Source organism: Salvelinus namaycush, chromosome 1 (assembly GCF_016432855.1).
Source record: "Salvelinus namaycush isolate Seneca chromosome 1, SaNama_1.0, whole genome shotgun sequence".
Classification (NCBI taxonomy): Eukaryota; Metazoa; Chordata; class Actinopteri; order Salmoniformes; family Salmonidae; genus Salvelinus; species Salvelinus namaycush.
Window position 1 is genome coordinate 41577975 of NC_052307.1, and position 22933 is coordinate 41600907.

The window sequence follows — 22933 nt, forward strand, 5'->3', positions numbered from 1 at the left end:
CAACCAATTTGTATCTTTAATATATGACAGGCAAACAAGTTCCCTACCTTCTCCCTTTTCCACTCGCCACCTCCATTTTTGTGGTAGTGCTGCAATCAGATGGTTGTAAGTTTGGATTGAACAGATATTCCTATATATTTTTGATAACTGCATATGTGACATAAAACTCCTCTGTTTCTATTCATAATATCACTAACAAATATAATACTTTTTTTTGTCCATAAAGAATGTTTTTTTATTAATCAGTATATTTGAGTTTTACTATAACATTTGTTCTATCTTTTCCGTAGGATAAAACTGAAATTGTAACCAGCTTTGTATGGCTTGTTTTAGAAAGGGCGATACTTTAAACAAAATATAATTTTAAATTAGTCGGAAATGATTTTGTTGTAAATTGTAATCTGTATAAAGGCAAAAAGGCCATTTTTGAACAAAGGATGAGCCTTTCTTAATAATCTACTGGAGAACCATTTTGGGTTTAATTATAACTTATGTATGAGTCAAGCTTTTAGTAAGAGGTTTAAAGCTTTAATATTTTAACATGTTAGCCCCCCTAACTCATATTAATTATATAAATAGGCACGTTTAATTTTGTCTGGCTTAGCATTTCAAACAAAGTTCATTTATATTTTTTGAGATGTCATTACCAAGTGCGTCTAATTCACCATCCGCCCATTTTATTGGTAAACTACAAGGTAGTGTAAACACTATTTTTTAACGTTCCAATACATAATATTGGATTTATTGTCATAATTTGGTTTTAATCCAGAGAGGCTAGAAAAGTGATCAAGACTGTGCAGGGATCCATATTGCGGATTTAAGAAAAAAATAGAGTCATCGGCATACATTGACACTCCAGTTTTTACTTTTCTCTGAAGAAGCACGAATTGTGCGAAACGTCAGGAATTTTTTCTTCTTAAATTTTGGATTTCTAACCCCTTGATGCTCTTGTTGGATCAAATTTTAATAGCTAGTATTTCAATGGCCATAAATAGATATGGAGACAACAGACAGCCTTGTTTTACTCCTCTTTAAAGCTCAATACTTTCTGAGAAATAACCATTATTTACCATTACCACTATTTTACATCTGGGGTTGATGTACATAACCTTAACCCATTGTATAAGAGATTCATCAAAATTAAAGTAATCCAGGCATTTATATATAAATTATAGTCGTACTTTATCAAACGCCTTTTCAAAATCTGCTATGAAGAGCAGGCCTGGTATCTTTGATGTTTCATAATGTTCAATTGTTTCAAGTAATTGTCGAATATTATCTCCAATATATCGTCCATGTTCAGACTTGATTTGCCCCTACAAATTTTTTTATATGAATTATAATCCACATAATAATTCACAGTTGCAGTTGCTGCAGAATTATTTTCCTGCTGTGAGAAACTGGTTCAAATTAAGATACGGCATTTGTAATGTATGACTGAGTTTGTCCTAACCTAATGGTGACTATGAGAAGAGTTTATGACTGTGACTCATCATGGTATTGGATTGGAAGGCAACCAAATTTTCCACCTTACTCATGAATAAGGGAATAAGGGACAGGCTGAATCTTCTACTATATCCAATACAAGTCCAGTAGGCTAGCATTAGGACTCTCGGGTGGGTGGGTGGGTGGGTGTGTGTGTGTGTCAGATGAGAGTCCCGTGCTAAAGGCATGTAAGAAGCACAGACGCATGGCCCACAGCTTTCAAGTGCCTGGGGTGCCTTCTCTATCTCTATCCCCCCCACCCCCTCACACACATTCATCTGTCAATCTCACTCTCTTTTCCTCGAAATCCTCCTGCTCTATTGCCTATTTCATCATATCTTGCAACATTTGATTTGAACAAAAACATAAATACGATTTGGCAAGTCAAAATCATGTTCATGTCCATTTGTTTCACCAAAATGAAATGTATCTTTGAATGGGTAATATGTTGACTAAAGTCCATGTAGTGAAACATCAAGAACAGTACCCGTGAAGTACCCCCTCGTGTGCATTTTACCAGTAAGCCTATGGTCTCATGAGTCTTCTCAAGTACCCCCTGTGGATAGGCCAAATACCCCCAGGGGTCCTAGTACCGCTGTTTGAGACCACTGATCTAAGCCTGTAGCCTACATCCCCTCAACTCAAATACTAGGACATTGAGGTACAGTAGATACATAACACACAGCTAGCTATCTTCTGCCATATAGGTAGAGAGTATATACACTGTGTATACAAACCATTAAGAACACCTGCTCTTTCCATGACATAGACTGACCAGGTGAATCCAGGCAAAAGCTATGATCCCTTACTGATGTCACCTGTTAAATCCACTTCAAATCAGTGTAAGGGGAGGAGACAGGTTAAAAATTATTATTTGAGACAATTGAGACATGGATTGTGTATGTGTGCCATTCAGAGGGTGAATGGGCAAGACAAAAGATTTAAGTGCCTTTGAACGGGGTAAGGTGCCAGGCGCACCAGTTTGAATGTGTCAAGAACTGCAACGCTGCTGGGCTTTTCACGCTCAAGAATAGTCCACCATCCAAAGGACATCCAGTCAACTTGACACAACCGTGGGAAGCACTGGAGTCAATATGGGCCAGCATCCCTGTGGAATGCTTTCGACACCTCATAGAGTCCATTCCCTGAGGAATTTAGGCTGTTCTGAGGGTTTTGTACACGCAGTAGTACAATACAGCAGAACTAGACGTAATGTTTCCTTTCTTTTCATATTACAGTGCATTTGTCAAGTATTCAGACCCCTTCACTTTTTCCACATTTTGTTACATTACAGCCTCATTCTAAGATGGATGAAATCATTCCCCCCCCCCCCCCCCCCCCCCAGATGTACACGCAATACATCATAATGACAAAGCAAAAACAGGGTTAGAAATATCACCTTTACATAAGTATTCAGACCCTTTACTCAGTACTTTGTTAAAGCACCGTTGGCAGCAATTACAGCCTCAAGTCTTCTTGGGTATGACGCTACATACTTGGCACACCTGTATTTGAGGAGTTTCTCCCATTCTTCTCAGCAGATCCTCTCAAGCTCTGTCAGGTTGGATGGGGAGCGTCACTGCACTAGCTATTTTCAGGTCTCTCCAGAGATGTTCAATAGGGTTCAAGTCCGGGCTCTGGCCGGGCCACTCAAGAACATTCAGAGACCTGGCCCGAAGCCAATCCTACGTTGTCTTGGCTGTGTGCTAAGGGTCATTGTCCTGTTGAGGTCCTGAGCGCTCTGGAGCAGGTTTTCACCAAGGATCTCTCTGTACGTTGCTCCATTCACCTTTCCCTCAATACTGACAAGTCTCCCAAGTCCCTGCCACTGAAAAAAAAAACACAGCATGATGCTGCCACCACCGTGCTTCACCGTAGGGATGGTATTAGCCAGGTGATGAGCGGTGCCTGGTTTCCTCCAGAGATGATGCTTGGCATTCAGGCCAAAGAGTTCAATCTTGGTTTTATCTAACCAGAGAATCTTGCTTCTCATTGGCCTGAGAGTCCTTTAGGTACCTTTTGTCAAAGTCCAAACGGGCTGTCATGTGCCTTTTACTGAGGAGTGGCTTCCGTCTGGCCACTCTACCATAATGGCCTGATTGGTGGAGTGCTGCAGAGATGGGAGAACCTTCCAGAAGGACAACCATCTCCACAGAGGAACTCTGGAGCTCTGTCTGATTGACCATCGGGTTCTTGGTCACCTCCCTGACCAAGGCACTTCTTCCCTGATTGCTCAGTTTGGCCGGGCAGCCAGCTCTTGGAAGTCTTGGTGGTTCCGAACTTCTTCCATTTAAGAATGATGGAGGCCACTGTATTCTTAGGGACCTTCAATGCCGCAGAAATGTTTTGGTACTCTGTGTCTCGACAGAATCTTGTCTCGGAGCGCTACGGGCAATTCCTTCGACCTCATGGCTTGGTTTGTGCGCTGACAATCATTGTCAACTGTGGGACCTTATATAGAGAGGTATGTGCCTTTCCAAATCATGTCCAATCAATTGAATGTACCACAGGTGGACTCCAATCAAGTGGTATAAACATCTCAAGGACAATAAATGGAAACAGGATACACCTGAGCTCAATTTGGAGTCCCATAGCAAAGGGTTTGAATAGTTATGTAAATAAGGTATCTGTTTTCTATTTTTAAAACATTTGCAAAAAAAAATACAAAACTGTTTGGCTTTGACCTTTTGGGATTTTGTGTGTATATTGATGAAGATGTTTATTTATTTAATCAATTTTAGAATAAGGTTGTAACGTAACAAAATGTGGAAAAAGTCAATACTTTCCAAATGCACTGTATATACAGATGTAGAATCTTAATTTGAGCCAGTTTTCTACAGCAGGAAAATAACCCTGCAGAAACAGGAAATGTGAATTATTATGTTGATTATAATTTACCTTTTCACATGTACCAACAAACGGGTGTGATCATTCTACAGTGGTCCTTGCAGTATACACTCAAACCCGTATGATTAGAACGCTTATTTAGAACGTTCAGTTTCAGTTTCAACAGTCAGCATTTGAGCTAGCCACACTGTTTTTTCACAGGAACATTTTGCACAAACACAGTCCTTACAAAGTTATGTCCTGAATGCGACCAGTTTATTTTTGGATGCAATGTTCATTCATTCACAGACGTAGCGACAGCACACACAATCAACCAAACTGGAAAATGTAGGCTACATTAGTCCTAGTGCTAGTGCTAACTTAAGAAAGATTGATGTATTTAGATAACTCTCAGCTGTCAGAAACCACAATATGAATTAGCTAATAGCAATTACTATTTGTAATTCATCCCATCACGGGTGAGCTTACCATTGATCTAAATAATTGAGTTAAACACTTTCTAGTAATCAAAACTAATCCAGTGGTTCCTCCTTTAAAAGTTGCAAGCTTACACCGCGGGACTTAGAGGTACCCAGCGTCACGGCTTCATTGCTCCAGACCACCACAAGGGGGAGGTAGAGCACTCATTATGCATTTGGGTCCCAATGTTTTTATATGACCAATCATATAGAGTGGTTCCAATGACGAATTTGACTCCAGCCACCCGTCCGTGGTGACTTTCTTCAGCAAAGATGGCTGACAAAACACTATGGGGGAAGCAAATGTAAGTAGTTATAACGTCATAACGAGTCACGCAAAACATTTACAACTGAGAGGAAAATTTTAGTTAATGTAGAGACAAACGATTGTGTATATTTTTTGTCATAAAGTTCATTTACGAAAATCACTATTTAGTAAGTTTTTTTCCAGTCATATCCAATACCAGGTGAATCAAACTCCATTATTTGAATGATGCTGTGTCTGCATGTATGTATTACAATTATACACTTCAACAGTGTTTACCACTCTTGCTCCTGGGACATCAATGATTACACATTGTAACTATGCAATAGACTAGAATCATGATTTAAGTAAAGGCTGATTTGTAATTCATATATACAGAATAAAAAACAGTACATCCTGCCAGCATGCCCACAAGCATGCTGAATGACGTGTGGAAAAGAGCGAAGAACGAGATGGGAGGTAACAATCCAGGATATTTGCTCTGAGATCGGCATAATAATGTAATGAAACAAGCAGGAAGCAGATTTTGAATCCTCAACATTCTGGCCCTATGTCCAGCACGCTATCGATTGTGCCCAAATTTATTAATTGGGGTTGGGGCCGATTGTGGCTAAAAACACTTTGTCAATTGGAGTCTTTAACATGTGGAAAGGGGAAAAAGTGTTATTATTCGTTTTTCACAAGCGTAGCAGGATAGGCTATTCGCTGAACAATAGACTATTCAACCTTTACTAAAGAATTGTCTAATAGCCAAGCTAGGTGTGAACCCCCCTCCCCCCTCCCCAACTTGAGCTACAGTTGATGTCGGAAGTTTACATACACTTAGGTTGGAGTCATTAAAAATCGTTTTTCAACCATTCCACAAAAGTCTTGTAAAAAAACTATAGTGTTGGCAAGTCGGTTTTGACATCTACTGTGTGTATGACAAGTAATTTTTCCAACAATTGTTTACAGACAGATTATTTCACTTATAATTCACTGTATCACAATTCCAGTGGGTCAGAAGTTTACATACACTAAGTTGACTGTGCCTTTAAACAGCTTGGAAAATTCCAGAAAATGATGTCACGACTTTAGAAGCTTCTGATAGGCTAATTGACATAATTTGAGTCAATTGGAGGTGTACCTGTGGATGCCAAGACCTGAAAAAAAAATTGTAGACCTCCACAAGTCTGGTTCATCCCTGGGAGCAATTTACAAATGCCTGAAGGTACCACGTTCATCTGTACAAACAATAGTACGCAAGTATAAACACCATGGGACCACGCAGCCTTCATACCACTCAGGAAGGAGACGTGTTCTGTCTCCTAGAGATGAACGTACTTTGGTGCAAGAAGTGCAAATCAATCCCAGAACAGCAGCAAAGGGCTTTGTGAAGATGCTGGAGGAAACAGGTACAAAAGTATCTATATTCACAGTAAAACGAGTCCTATATCAACATAACCTGAAAGACCGCTCAGCAAGGAAGAAGCCGCTGCTCCAAAACCGCCATAAAAAAGCCAGACTATGGTTTGCATCTACACATGGGGACAAAGATGGTACTTTTTGGAGAAATTTCCTCTGGTCTGATGAAACAAAAATAGTACTGTTTGGCCATAATGACCATTGTTATGTTTGGAGGAAAAAGGGGTGGCTTGCAAGCCGAAAGACACCATCCCAACCATGAAGCACGGGGGTGGCAGCATCATGTTGTGGGGGTGCTTTGCTGCAGGAGGGACTGGTGCACTTCACAAAATAGATGGCATCATGAGGAAGGAAACTTATGTGGATATATTGAAGCAACATCTCAAGACATCAGTCAGGAAGTTAAAGCTTGGTTACAAATGGGTCTTCCAAATGGACAATGACCCCAAAGCATAGTTGTGGCAAAATGGCCTAACGACAGCAAAGTCAAGGTATTGGAGTGGCCATCACAAAGCCTTGACCTCAATCCCAGAGAAAACTTGTGGGCAGAACTGAAAAAGTGTGTGCTAGCAAGGAGGCCTACAAACCTGACTCAGTTACACCAGCTCTGTCAGGAGGCATGAGCCTGCAGGATGCAAAGTTCTTTGTTTGTCAGACGACATACAGATTGCCTTTGCCGATCACTCATCATCTTCATGAATATAAGCAAGTGATGTCTGCTAAATAATCAAGTTAGGTTTCTCCAGAAATAAATCATTCTAAATAACAAACTGGCTTTATTGACAAATTAGTGAGAATGTCTCACCCCATGTTCAAGAATTGCCTTTTTCTCGCTCACTCTAAGTTAAATGAAAACGAAATCTCCAAAATATTGTTACTTTTTAAACAAAGCGATTATTATTATTAATTAATTTTGAATTATATAAAAGCCCTTAGGATCTGTGACAGTGTGTGATAATATCTAATGGAAAATGCCCCTTAGATATTAATTTAGAGTCCTTCAACCCTCTAAATGTAATTATTGGCGGAGAGTCACGTCATTGAAAAAAAAATCCAATATTTCGCCTATGGTAGGCCTACAGTATGAGTCTCACTAGTGTTGAGTAATGTACTGTTTAAAATTGTGTAGGTCTTATTTATTTAAAGAGCATATTGAAGTTAGAAGCAAAAGCCTACAACTATTTTACCACCGTTTCGCGCTCCTCTGAGGCAAGCATGGGGACTGGTTTTGATAAATCAATGAGATTTTTATTTTCACTTAATCTCCGTTTGGATATTGGTTAGACAAGTATTAGAAAATGAGAGTGCAGGAATGGTATGCTCTTAGTGCAACCTTTATTTAACAAGGCAAGTCAGTTAAGAACAAATTCTTATTGCAAGGACATCCTACTCCTTCCTCGTGCCCTGCGGGGATTCTTTAGCTAAATAGCCCAGTATTGTACAGCCGACCGTCACGTTGTACAGCACCATATTTTTCATTCCAGCAAGTACCAGTCAAAAGTTTGGACACGCCTACTCATTCCAGGATTTTTCTATATTTTTACTATTTTCTACATTGTAGAATAATAGTGAAGACATCAAAACTATGAAATAACAGATATGGAATCAGTTAAGAACAAATTCTTATTTACAAGGACAGCCTACTCCTTTGAGAAGTTGACAAGTTGAAACATAGCTTGGACCTGCTGTTTCGACTCTCTCTCTCTCTCCTCCTTTTTCTCTGCCCTCATTAAAACTTCTGGTGTGTAACAGTTTCATCAAGTCAATCTGCGTGACTAGTGTTAGCCGGGGCCTTATGGTAATGCAGGCAGGATAATCTGGTCATGGCAGTAATGTCATTACATTCACTAATGTGTTCCTAGATCCCCAGGCCCACTACGAGGAAGGACAGACAGCCAGAGCCTTCAAAACAAACTGTTGCCTAAAAAGATTGGAGATAAACTAGTCCTTGTATCGTCAATTCAGCTACTGTATAGACAACAACCTGGAAATTAATACCAAAAAGATTCCAAATCAAACTTAATAATTTGTATCAAAATAGATCTATGACATCTGATCATCCTGAGGTAACACAACCATTTAAAATTGACAAAAAAATGTCAAGCTGAGTGGGGGTCAGCCATTTTAATTCCCAAAGTCAAAAGTGGAATTGACCCCAACGACCCAGATTCGAGTCCCTGTTGTGTCATTCTAAAACTGGTCTGACAGTTGCCACCAGACAAAGAGGGAGAGAGAGAGAGCCAACACCGGCCTCTTCAAGTTCCAGGAGGATCCCCCCACTAATACCTGTTGAAATGTTTGTTCACCACAATAACAAGTAGCCCTCATCTGTCTGTCTGTCAGACCTGGGCTGGGCTGAAATACTATTTGAAATAATTTCATATACTTTAGCTGTGCTTGATTGAGTTTGCCTGGTGCAATGGACCCAATCAAATAGCTGTAGAAGAACACTGCAAACTCCGTCCATCTGGCACCACAGGCAGGCTCATGCAAATGCTAAAAGTATTTGAAAGATTTCAAATAGTATTTGAACCCAGGTCTGCTGACACCTGGCAGGGCAGACCCGCCTTAGGGCTCCAGTTACGAGGCAGAGAGGGCAGCAGGAGATTTACACTGTGCAGCTGGAGGCGTGAAACACACCCTGCAGTCATTGTGGACCTAGAGGCCCTGAGTGGATCTCATGGCCATGGCATTTGGCCTTGGCTTTTTTTAAAACAGTTCCCCAACACGTGTGATACTGATTAACATTACGACGAGTGGGAAATACGAGTGGGAAATACAGGCCAATGCTTTTTCATGACAATATACAGTATACTGTACTGTAGGATACGTGTTTTTAATGCTGATGAATTTAAGGTGTTTGTAAATAGTTTTAATAATAGGGGTTCCCCAAGGTTGAGCAACACTGGATCATGGCCTATTCAGATGATGTAAACATTGATTCAGATGATGTAAACAGATGATGTAAACACTAAATGTAAACATTAAAAAAAGACAGCACAGAGCTTAAAAATGCTTACCTCTTGCAGATAGCTTTTTGGTGTTGATTATTTTGGCGGCATATTCCTGTCCAGTACACAGCTTGACACATCTGCGCACCACTGAAAAGGCTCCTCTGTAGACAAAGAAAAAAGGTACAGAACATCCGGTCAGACATATTACATAGTGTTGTCGTGTCTGGACTATCATTAAATGTGAAGACTTATTTTATCAAATCAATTCTCGAGGTGTAATTATTATTACGTGATTAAGCTAATCATGTAAACTTTAATTAACTAGGAAGTCGGGGCACCACATAATTTTTTTATAGTCTCTATTTCCCGAATCGACTCTTCAGATATTTTCATATCTTATCGAGTACAGTCTTCTATGAATTATTATTAATCTTTACCTCATTAGTCTCATTCAAATGTAGTAAAATGTTTGGTTATCTGCACGAATCCTAGTTTCCATAATGAATCAGCAATATACAAATTGGCTTAATTATTTATTTACTAACTAACTAAATAATCACAGAAATGCATCACAAACAAACAGTAGATATTAGTTACTAACAATGATAGAAAAGCCCGTAGTGGGCTAAGCCGATATGACGGCTTGGTAGTCAAAGGAAATGGGTGGGGACTGAGAAAGAGCGGGAAAGACAAAATGGATTCACTACACACAGTTTATAATTATATTTATTGAAATGCTAATCCTTTGTACATGAACGGGCGCTCATTCGAGAATAATTGCAATGTATATATATTTACGCCCGTCTGTCGTTGTTGTCTTCTCTGTTGAAATCCTCGATTGTCCTGTTGGGTTCATCAGAGTCTCTGGTTAACTTTCCCAGAAGTCACAATGTCTTTCGTGGTTGTAGGTGGTTAGAATGGATACTTCAGAGCACCATTCAGAAATATTCTCATAGTGTAGATGCTTCGTCAGTTGTCTGTATTCTCGTTCTAGACTAACGTAATGTCTAGCTGCAGACTAGTAATTATACATCTAAGATTTGCTCTTATTCTGTAGTGATCGATAGTCTCAGAGTTTAACCATTTCCAGCCATGTAGCCAAAGCGTAGTATGGTCTTGTCCTTTGGTAGAGTTGTAGTGCCAACTATTTCAACATGTCGCGTCAGCTGCATGTTTTCTAGTCTGGTCCGAATTTCTTCAGGAGTGGGTTTTATCCTCTGTCGAAGAAGGGGTGGATCTATGACGGCTAATGTGATGTCTGGGCTCATGGGGGTATGGCCACTGACTAGTTCATCTTTATTTGAAAATCCATACTCTCATTTAGAAGGTTAATATCACATTACATCTTTTCACAAATAGTTTCATGTTTAATCACATACATTTCACAATATTTAGATGTAAACCTGACAGCTGGGACATTTTAAGAGATACCGTTATGTGTGTTCCCTGTCCTTCATGAGATCACCAAATGAAACACACTCATCATAACTGTCCCTCAACTGTCCACGTACCATTCACACATTCTCAGAAGTGGAAATATTGTTTAATTCTCACATTTTAGGGATTTAGGAGTTTTGCCAAGTCTCTCTTTGTTCTGGTAGACTCTCTCAATACTGCATGGCAGTTTCTACCAGGTATTTATGACCTGTTATAAAGTCATAAAACTGTAGAGAGAGAGAGAGAGAGAGGGAGGAGGGGGGGCTATGATCCTCCCCCCAGGGCACGTCATGACAGTGTATAACATTAACATTGCAATGAAGGAGCCATAGTTTCTCTGAATGTTATACAAGGGGTCTTTTCTAATAACATTTTTTTCCAGCACAGCAGTGTGTCTGCCTTCTGTCCTTGGCTGGCGTGCTACTGGTGGTAATAGAATATACTATAAGAGTCTGGATAATAGGTTCCCCTGAGGTTCCCACCACAAAGTCAGCAAACACCGTAAGATCAGTGTGAGTGTGACACGTGCAAAGGTAAAAACACAAAAGCATTTGTGTTGTTTTGTTTGTTGTTGTTTTTTAAACCAAGTATGCCCGCTGCAAAATCTGTTCTGCAAACACTTTCTTTTCATGTCAATATTACTGAAGTACGAAAATCCACATTCAAAAAGAATCACAGTTTAGTTACAAATACTTGCTTTATCAGTTTGAACTAAATCAAACTGTACTAACTGCACTAGTTCACAACATTCCTTTCTCCTTCAAATCAAATGTTATTAGTCACATGCGCCGAACACAACAGGTGTAGACCTTACAGTGAAATGCTTACTTACGAGCCCCTAACCAACAATGCAGTTTTAAAAAAACGGATAAGAATAAGAAATAAAAGTAACAAGTATTTAAAGAGCATCAGTAAAATAACAATAGCGAGACTATATACAGGGGGGTACCGGTACTGAGTCAATGTGCGGGGGCACCGGTTAGTTGAAGTAATATGTACATGTAGGTAGAGTTATTAAAGTGACTATGCACAGATGATAACAACAGAGAATAGCAGCAGTGTAAAAGAGGGGTAGAGGGGGGCAATGCAAATAGTCTGGGTAGCCATTTGATTAGATGTTCAGGAGTCTTATGGCTTGGGGGTAGAAGCTGTTAAGAAGCCTCTTGGACCTAGACTTGGCGCTCCGGTACCACTTGCCGTGCGGTAGCAGAGAGAACAGTTTATGACTAGGGTGGCTGGAGTCTTTGACAATTTTTAGGGCCTTCCTCTGACACCGTATAGAGGTCCTGGATGGCAGGAAGCTTGGCCCCAGTGATGTGCTGGGCCGTACGCACTACCCTCTGTAGCGCCATACCTGGCAGCGATGCAACCAGTCAAGATGCTCTTGATGGTGCAGCTGTAGAACCTTTTGAGGATCTGAGGACCCATGCCAAATCTTTTCAGTCTCCTGAGGGGGAATAGATTTTGTTGTGCCCTCTTCACGACTGTCTTGGTCTGCATGGGCCATGTTAGTTTGTTGGTGATGTGGACACCAAGGAACTTGAAGCTCTCAACCTGCTCCACTGCAGCCCCGTCAATGAGAATGGGGGACGTGCTTGACATTATCACTGATATTACACCGTTTGGAAAATATTACACCGTTTGGAAAAGGAAAAGCAAGGGTTAAACTTCAGCTATTCAGACATGAATATTAACACTTTCACAGACACACATTCATGTTGTCACACATTTCAACAAACAATTCAACAACACATCCATAAGGAGGACCGAGTGAAGCCCACACTCCTTGCATGTCTTCCCTGCCTTGAGCACAGCTGGTTTGTGTGTGCAGGTGGGCTAGGCAGAGCTCCCAGCTACCAGAGTCAATATCTTAACACAGTGCTCTTTATTTTTTCCTGTTTCTTCCCTGTATGTCTCTGAAGAGACGTTAAAGTGATTTATCTTGTCAGCCGACTGGGGCATGGAGGGGTGGAGGGGGAGGGGGGCCGTGTGGCCTTTCCCCTCCTCTTCTGGGCCACTCGCACCTCGCCCCGCATAGCTGGAATGACTGAAGGCTGCTGGGAAATCAGAAAGCTACACACTCAGTGCACGTAATGGGGCCTGGTAGAGACACATGGACGAGCACACACACCCTACATATAATGGCGACTGGAGAGAGACACACTGAGAGACGCACTCACACACTGAAACATACACGTCTTACTCTTTTTCATTTTTCACACACACACACACACACACACACACACACACACACACACACACACACACACACACACACACATAGTTTGACACCCTGTTTGTAAGCTTTAAAAAATATATACATCTCAACCGTTTATCTTTTCCAGTGATGAAGACATGGATGTCTCATGGTATGGTGAGGTATGCAAAATGGGTGAACTGAATGTTTTGGCATTCAGGTCCAAAATGTCACTTTCTAAGCACTTCTAATATGTATGGAAGGTTTAGTTCAAATCAAAAGGGATGCTGTCAAAAAGTGATTGAATTAAAAGCAACACTACAATCACAGCTCGGTCGTTCCACGAAATGAGTGCCTATGATATTTTAAGTAGAAATGATGCTCCAATATTAAAAATCTGTTATACTAAATTAAGTGCACTTTAATATAGTCCACATGGAGAATTCAATAAATCAGATTTTTTTTTTTTAAATAAAAGGTTGATAAAGTGCCAAAATTCAGCATTTTGACATGTCCCTCTGTCAACCCTGTGTCACTTTTAGGAAGAGTTCAGTCAAATTAATCCAAAGATTACTAAATTTCACCATCATTGTAAAGGCCTAGTGATTTTGCTGTTTCGACAAAGTAATTTCAGAAGATTATTATTTGTATTCATGTGATTAGCGCAAACATTTTACCCCTTTAAAATAACGTACCATTCCCACAAGATAAATTATTCACAGCAGGTTTCATCATTTGGGTCTTCTGAACAGTATGGTGGAAAATGAAGTAAGTTCTCTTTTTTTGGTCTATTTAATTTTTTTTATCATCTTTGACTAGGGCTGGGCGATAAATCAATATCAATAATTATCGAGGTAATTACTTCCCTCAATAACAATATAAAAATATTTAGAATCATTTTCGATAATGTCGATATAGAGTCATTAAGTACAGCAGTCCATTTCACCTCTGTGAAACAGCAGGAACGTGTGGAGAAGTGACAATATGCACGTGGAGAGGTATACGCCCACTATAAACCACTTAGCACCTCGAGTGATGGAGTAGCCACAATTAACCACGAAAAATGAGTGATGTAGGCGAAAACAGTGGCAGTGATAGCCATGGAGAAGGAGCAGCTTCCAACAATTTTTTTTTTAAATAAAAAGATAAAAACTGTTTCAGTAATTTGGAAGTGGTTTGGCTTTTTGAAGTCCGACAAAAAGCAGAGCAATGTTCGGTGCAAATTGTGCCGTAGACAGGTGGCTACGAAGTCTGGTAATACGACAAACCTTTTTCAACATCTGAAGCAAAAATCACTCTTTGGAACATGGAGGAAGTTTGAGTTTGCACCATGGTATTGATAAGCGTCCCTCAAGCACCAGCCAATCTAGGGATGTTTGCCCGAAGCAGTCAACACTGACAGCGTTTATGCACTACAAGCAAACATCGAAAAGACAAAGACATCACAAATGCTACCAATTAGCACAGTCGAAAAGGAAGGTTTCAAGAGGCTTGTCAATTTAATTGACCCTAGGTACGTGCTCCCTGGCCGCAAACATGGAACAATTTTCCTTCAAGTATAATTGTATGTGTAGCTCACATAATAAAAAAAAATGTAACCTTTATTTAACTAGGCAAGTCAGTTAAGAACAACTTCTTATTTACAATGACGGCCTATCGGGGAACAGTGGGTTAACTGCCTTGTTCAGGGGTAGAACGACATATTTTTACCTTGTCAGCTCGGGCATTCGATCTAGCAACCTTTCGGTTACTGGCCCAACGCTCTAACCACTGTTTGTTCAGACATTCTTGAGTTTGAAGAAGATATGCACCTTTAAACATTATTTGATTAATATCGTGATAATTATCGTTATCGAATGAAAATATTTAGATATCGTGATAATTTATTTGCCATATCGCCCAGCCCTAGAATACATGAATAATTCCTAATTTGATGAACACCATGTGGTCCCATGCTCTTCACCACATGAGTAATGGCCGATCTTCACCTAAAACCTGAACCCTCTTATTGTCAACCCTGTTAGAGGCCCAACGGTAACTTTATCAGGTTGACATTATGTGAGTTTAAATTGTACAAGGAATACTTAAACAAATAAAATAAAAATTAAATGAATCGCAAACATGCGTTTAAATAATAGTTGGGAAGTTACATACACCATAGCCAAATACATTTAAACTCAGCTTCACAATTCCTGACATTTAATCCAAGTAAATATTCCCTGTCTTAGGTCAGTTAGGATCACCACTTCATTTTAAGAATGTGAAATGTCAGAATAATAGTAGAGAGAATGATTTATTTCAGCTTTTATTTCTTTCATCACATTCCCAGTGGGTCAGAAGTTTACATACACTCAATTAGTATTTGGTAGCATTGCCTTTAAATTGTATAACTTGGGTCAAAAGTTTTGGGTAGCCTTCCACAAGCTTCCCACAATAAGTTGGATGAATTTTGGCCCAGTCCTCCTGACAGAGCGGGTGTAATGGAGTCAGGTTTGTAGGCCTCCTTGCTTGCACACGCTTTTTCAGTTCTGCCCACAAATTTTCTCTGGGATTGAGGTCAGGGCTTTGTGATGGCCACTCCAATACCTTGACTTTGTTGTCAACTTTGGAAGTATGCATGGGGTCATTGTCCATTTGGAAGACGCATTTGAGACCAAGCTTTAACTTCCTGACTGATGTCTGGAGATGTTGCTTCAATATATCCACATAATTTTCATTCCTCGTGATGTCATTATTTTGTGAAGTGCACCAGTCCCTCCTGCAGCAAAGCACCCCCACAACATGATACTGCCACCCCCGTGCTTCATGGTTGGGATGGTGATCTTCGGCTTGCAAGCCTCCCACTTTTTCCTCCAAACTTTTTCCGCCAAACAGTTCTATTGTTGTTTCATCAGACATTTCTCCAAAAAGTACAATCTTTGTCCCTGTTACGGATACAGGTATCCTGTGTGCATTTGTTTTCTCTCCTTCTGCCCTAGTCACAGGTGGCAGTCATCAGTCGCCACTGAAGACACACCTGCTCCTTTTCCCTTACCCAATCAAATCCCCTTTCCCTTGGTTTAAAAACCCAGTCAGTTGTTTTCCCAAACTCTCTCTCTCTTTGGATTGAGTTCTCTCTTTTGTTTTTGCACCTACATGTCACATTTGTCCATTATTATGTGAGTATGTGTATGACTGTTTGCTTGTTGGTGGGAAAAGGGGGTACAACGCCAAGTCGCCCATGGGCATACATTACCAATAGGAAAACTTTGTCTAAGTACACTAGTTAGAACTGGGCGGACCACCCACTGTATTTTATTGGTTAGTTAGCTAGCTGTGCTTGAAGCAGGTAAGACTAGCTTAGGGGTTTTTGGATATTTATTATTTCTTTCCTTGGGTCCAGCTCAGCCCCCCCCCCCCTCCCTTTAATCGTTTGACGGTAGATTTAAGTTGTCTGTTATTAGTTCTCTGTTCCTATTCACTATTGTGATTTGCATGAGATATGTTACGGGTCTTGTTTCCATCCCCCCTAGACTGCAGGGCCAAAGGGGTTTGTAACAGTCCCCGTGTGCAGATGCAAACCGTAGTCTGGCTTTTTTATGGCGGTTTTGGAGCAGTGGCTTCTTCCTTGCTGAGCAGCCTTTCAGGTTATGTCGATATAGGACCTGTTTTACTGTGGATATAGATACTTTTGTACCTGTTTCCTCCGGCATCGTCACAAGATCCTTTGCTGTTCTGGGATTGATTTGCACTTCTCGCACCAAAGTACGTTCATCTCTAGGAGACAGAACGTGTCTCCTTCCTGAGCGGTATGACGGCTGCGTGGTCCCATGGTGTTATACTTGCGTACTATTGTTTGTACAGATGAACGTGGTACCTTCAGGCATTTGGAAATTGCCCCCAAGGATGAACCAGACTTGTGGAGGTATACAATTTTTTCTCTGAGGTCTTGGCGGATTTCTTTTGATTTTCCCATGATGTCAAGCAAAGAGACACTGAGTTTGAAGGTAGGTCTTGAAATACATCCACAGGTACACCTCCAATCGACTCAAATTATGTCAATTAGCCTATCAGAAGCTTCTAAAGCCATGACATCATTTTTGGGAATTTAAGCTGTTTAAAGACACAGTCAACTTAGTGTATGTAAACTTCTGACCCACTGGAATTGTGATACAGTGAATTATAAGTGAAATAATCTGTGAACAATTGTTGGAAAAATGACTTGTGTCATGCACAAAGTAGATGTCCTAATCGACATGCCAAAACTATAGTTTGTTAACAAAAAATGTATGGTTGAAAAACAAGTTTTAATGACTCCAACCTAAGTGTATGTACATTTCCGACTTCAACTGTAAGTGTCTAAGAGGGTTGACATATATTGTGGTACCGTAGCAGATCAAATAAAATATTCTTAGTTCACAGGATTTAATGCCTGAGATATATTTTCTTCTAAGTCTGTAGGCTCAACATATCCACCATGCAACTGAATGTTGAAAGAAGAGATATTTTAAAGTGAATTTCGTAAAAAGCTTGCATGTCCAAAAGGCACCAATTTTGTGGAACGACCCAGCTACAGCAGACCTACGTAACAACCCACAGCAGCACTACAGTTAGAGCTACGGAAGGCAAGTCTGGTGGTTTACGATTTAGCTTCAACAGTGTAATTGCACATCCCAACATAATCCACAGGTGCTGGACCTGAGAGAGAAAGGAAAGGCAGCACACGGTATATGCCGCTCCTGTGCTTTATGACAAGGTTTCAGTGGGCTTAAACTGTAGCTCAATGCTTTATATGCTCTGGGTTGGAGACATACAGTATAGACAGCTTTACAACACCATCCATACTTTAGATGTTGGATTTAGTGTGGCAATAACCCCTAGAGTCTATTGACGCATTTGTCAATATAAGTAACATAACACCGATATGTCCGTTTTTGGTTTTGGCTGCTTCTCAATCCACCACATCTGCCTATGGGGGCCTTCCACATCTGCGGTGGAAGATGGTTGAGCTATAGCGGTGTTTGTCTCACGAAAATGGCTATAGCTACCACTCTATGGAAAGGGGAGACTCTCACAAACACGATGGTGGTCTCCGTTTTGCTCTACGACCCCCCAAAAGTGGCACAGGACTCGTCTGACGGTAACGTGTACCCGGTTTATAAAATTAATGGAAGTATGGAGGTAGTTTTGTGCATATCCCAAAAAAGGAGTTAAATATGTGTATTAAAAAAACGAATTTCCTGAGCTTTCCTATAGCTCCTAGATATAGGACAGATACTTCAAAACCTTATTTCTTAAGATTTTTTTTTTACTGTTTTTTTTGCCATTTTATGAATGTTATTCAATGTGTTTCTATGGGAATTGGTACTAAAGGCCAATTTCAATATCTTAATCAAATAATTGTTTTATGTATATATTTTTTATACCTAAAGGGGTCCTAAATATACATTGTCATATTTATGTGGTTAAAAACGATTGCCATTTAAAGGGCCGGTGCGTCAACATTTCGTCCATTGATCCTAAAAGACAATGACCAAAAATATAGCTTAGTTTTCTTTATTTACTTACCCCATAGCCAGAATTAGCGTCGCTGCTAGTGAAACAATAGGAATGGTAGGGCCTATGGTAGGATGCTTAAAAAAGCAAGCCCAAATCCTCAGTCCCTTCAAACCAAATGGTATAGCAACAAAAATACCATAACAAGTTTCACATATAGAATGTGGATATTATAGGAATACTGGTATTTATAGAACGTTTCCTGTAAAATAACTACTTTCAGAGAATACACACCAATACTGCACTATGTGTACATATAGAGGGTAGCTGGTTTCTCAATTACAGTGAAGTATTCATACCACTGACAGGCTTTTCTGAGCAGTTTTGACTGCAACTAAGCTTAGAATGTTTGATTGATTAAAAACAAGTTCATTGATTAAGTCATGAAAAATAGGAAGAATTTAATAAACCACCGTTGGTGCTATGATGACAAATATACCTCTGTGGTCAAAATGACCCCAGTTGGTTGTATGAAGGTTAACACAAGCAGGTGATCTGTCTATCTGGTCAAAATCACTCCAATAGGTACCCCTTCGCCCTCTGGTAGTATGGATAACTTAATATTATGTCTCAAATAAATACTTTAGATTTTCTCTAGAAAGACTACCTTTTAGATCATACACACCAATACAGCTTTGGATGTAGATTCAGAACATATATATGTTCTGTATTGCAGTTCTACCAAGTATTTATAACATTGGCAGACGTTGTACACCATTGGCAGATTTTTATATGCACTAAAATAAAGGTTATTTTGGTTTTTAACACAGCCATATGATACGTGGTATAGAAAAGTACAATCTTAGGTGAGTACATGGAGAGCTATATCTCTGCAGATTATCTGTTTATCTGGTCAAAATCACTGTTACAGGTCCCCCATCACCCTATGGTGGTACACACAAAAAGGTTTCGAAAAGGGTTCTTCAGCTGACCCCATAAGAAAACCGTTTTTGGTTCCAGATAGAACCCTTTTGGCTTCCATGTAGAACCCTCTCTGCAAAGGGTTTTACATGGAACCCAAAAGGGTTCTACCTGAACCAAAAATAGTTATTCAAAGGGGTTCTCCTAGGGGGACAGCCAAATAACCCTTTTAGGTTCTAGATAGCACCTTTTTTTCTAAGAGTGTTTGGATAACCTGGTATTATGAATCCGGAAAAACATACACTGAGTATACAAAACATGAAGAACAGATTTTTCCATGACAGACTGACCAGGTGAAAGCTATGATCCCTTATTGATGTCACTTGTTAAATCCACTTCAATCAGTGTAGATGAAGGGGAGGAGATTTGTAAGGATTTTTAAGCCTTGAGACAATTGACACATGGATTGTGTATGTGTGCCATTCAGAGGGTGAATGGGCAAGACAAAATATTTGAAAGCCTTTGAATGGGGAATGGTAGGAGGTGCCAGGCGCACCAGTTTGAGTGTGTCAAGAACTGCAATGCTGCTGGGGTTTTCACGCTCAACAGTTTCCCGTATGTATCAAGAATGTCCACCGCCCAAAGGGCATCCATCCAGCCAACTTGACACAACTGTGTGAAGCATTGGAGTCAACAAGGGCCAGCATCCCTGTGGATTGATTTCAACACCTTGTAGAGTCCATACCCCGACGAATTGATGCTGTTCTGAGGGTAAAAGAGGGGGGGGTTCAACTTAATATTAAGAAGGTGTAGATTCAAATAAAAGGTCCTATCTATCAAATTACAATAGGTGGAATTGGGTGTTTTTGGCTGGGGTCCATATTGCTACCAAAACTAGGGCTGGGCGGTATACCGTATTTTACTATATACCGGTATAGATGAACAGACCGGTTTGAGTTTTTACTTTACCTTCTATAATGATATTTCAATGTTTGGTTTGTTAAATGTGATACACAACTCCAGCGCATATAATGTCTGTTTTTATAGTTTACTCTGTTTGCTACTTGAGTCATCTCTCTCCTTCCTCCTGTTGCTGCATTCACCTAACCACACCAAGCCCCGCACCCTGTCACTCAAGAAGAGAGCCGTCGCTGGACCACGGAGTCACGAGCACTTTATAGATTACCATTAGCGGCTAACACAAATGATTTTAGCAATAAACTAGCAAACAGTAGTTTGCAGACAGTAAGATACACACACCAATAGTGTAATTATAGACCGCTTGTGGAAATCAGCATGTCACCAACATTGTTGCATCCATCTGCACATGCAGAGTGAACGTCAAGAAAGTAAGAAAGTGCTCGTGACTCCGTAGTCCAGCAACTGCTCTCTTCTTGAGTGACAGATAAGTTGCCTATATCATGCAGCACGGTACAGTGTGTAAATGATAATAAAAGTGCAGGAAATGCAGAAATGTATGAAAATGCTGAAAATTATTTTGGTTTGGAGTTGGATTGAACAGTATAAATGGAGAAAGACCCATTGAAATCACTTATAATTTATGTGTTGCCACAATAGGGTCAGGAGATACTCAGAAAGCATATTTAGAACTTTTACTATTCAAAAACATCAAATACCATCAAAATGATATATTTTGTCCACATCTCCCAGCCCTAACAGAAACACTACTAAACAATGATTTAGAATGTTCAATTGATTAAAAACAAGTTGATTGACAAAGTCAATTTAATAAACCACTAATGGGCTATGATGACAAATATACCTCTGTGGTCAAAATGACCCCAGTTGGTTGTATGAAGGTTAACAAAAGTCCCCTGGGAAGAACATACCTTCATCAATGGGTGCTAAAGGTAGTTTGTGTCTATGAATGGGCTACTGCCATAATATGCATCAAACTCAGAGGCTCAGGTTGTGAAAAAAACACATGAAAGTTAATTTGAGATGAATTTTCAATCGGCCTATCTCAACCGGTGGCCTCTTTTTGGTGAATGTTTAGAACCGAATCTCATAGGTGAAAGAAACGTTCGCTCCCTAATTTGAATACTACTACTACTGCTTCTTGAGCTGCAAACAACAATTATCTGCAAATAAATTACAAAATCGTTGTCTGAATTTGGTGAAACCTCACTGCAGAAACATTAGTAGTGGGGCGAGCATGTCATTCTGGTCCATGCTATTTATTTAAGTGCTTAAAAATATTAATTTAGAATAACAGGAAATTAGCTTTAAAACGGCAACATTTTCTCTAAGCCTCATGGCAAAATGTGTAGAATAGCAGGACATTTGCTCTAAAACAGCAACATTTTCTCTCAGCCTCATGGAAAAATGTGGAAAATAGCATGAGATTAGCAATAAAACTGCACATTTCTCTCTGCGGGGGCTTGCTCGAAAGTTGCAGCGCAGCAAAACACAGCCGCCCCATTTATAGACAGCTCAAAATGTCAGTCTCCCGGACCGCTACCTGTGGTTGTCGCCTGCTGATAGGGTGATAGGGGGGGAGCCAGGGAGAGAGCTCGCCAACCAAAGCAATATTACCCAATGCCTATGGAGAGCTTTGTTTAGACGCATTGACCAACTACTGCCATAATATTTTTAAGAGCGCAGGGAACAAGAATCTCGTGTGTGTGTGAAGAGAGACAGCGTATTTTGAGCGAGCTGTCACCCTTGCGCCGCTGTCACCCCGAAAAAGACCACCGCAACAACACAAACCCACACCCACGCAAACGACAAGTCAGCGACTGCAAATTACCAAAACAAATATGCTTACTTTCCCAGCTCTTCATATAGCTGAAATTCGTCCGTGAATCGTGTACAGGTTGTCACAGCCATGTCTCCGTATCTCGTGCTTCTCTCACGGCTGCTCCTTTGCTTGATATGATCCTCCTGCGCGGTATGTAGCCAAATTCTTCCCAAAATATGAGTACTCTTTCTGCGCTGCAGGCGACTCAAAGATACCCTAATACGGCAGCCGATAGGTTATGGTTTGATAAGGATGGCAGGTGTGCGTCTAAGGTGGTTATTGACTCTCGTCTCCCCCACTATTTTCTACTGTAGTGTACTGTATCGTTCCTCACCAGTTCACTCAACTGTGCAAAGCGAAGCGCTCCAAAGCCCTATAGCTCGATCTGCTCAGCGCTGCCCTCGATTGGGCGCTGCGCTTAACTGCGTGCCTGGGTAACGTAATCGCGGCGCCAGTGCTTCCAAATAGGGACAAATTTAAGACCTAGGTTATTTGTGTTTTGCGTAAGGCGCATAATGTAGATTTCACTACAGATATAAAACGTAATGACAATGTAGTACAAACAATAGCCTAATACATATATTATGTTAACCCTCCTGCTGTGTTCCGGTCGAATTATAAGTTCTCTCTCTGAAAAATGTAGTTCGTTTAATAATATGATTGTCATAAAGTTCCATGACTTTGTCCACACAGGGCATCTGAACACACAATATAAAATTTGATGATTTT

The 22933-nt window shown here is 40.3% G+C and overlaps 1 protein-coding gene across 1 annotated transcript in view; it reads right to left on the bottom strand.

The window, feature by feature from the left end:
* The window catches only part of camk2b1 (calcium/calmodulin-dependent protein kinase (CaM kinase) II beta 1), an 84198-nt gene extending 61667 nt beyond the window's left edge, over positions 1-22531 (bottom strand). The window contains exons 1-2 of the mRNA XM_038988570.1: positions 22232-22531; positions 9480-9574 (exon numbers count right to left, since the gene is read on the bottom strand). Of these exons, the coding sequence (XP_038844498.1) occupies positions 9480-9574; positions 22232-22293 (157 nt within the window). The 5' untranslated portion in view covers positions 22294-22531. The remainder of the gene's footprint in view (positions 1-9479; positions 9575-22231) is intronic.
* Positions 22532-22933: the final 402 nt, after the last annotated feature.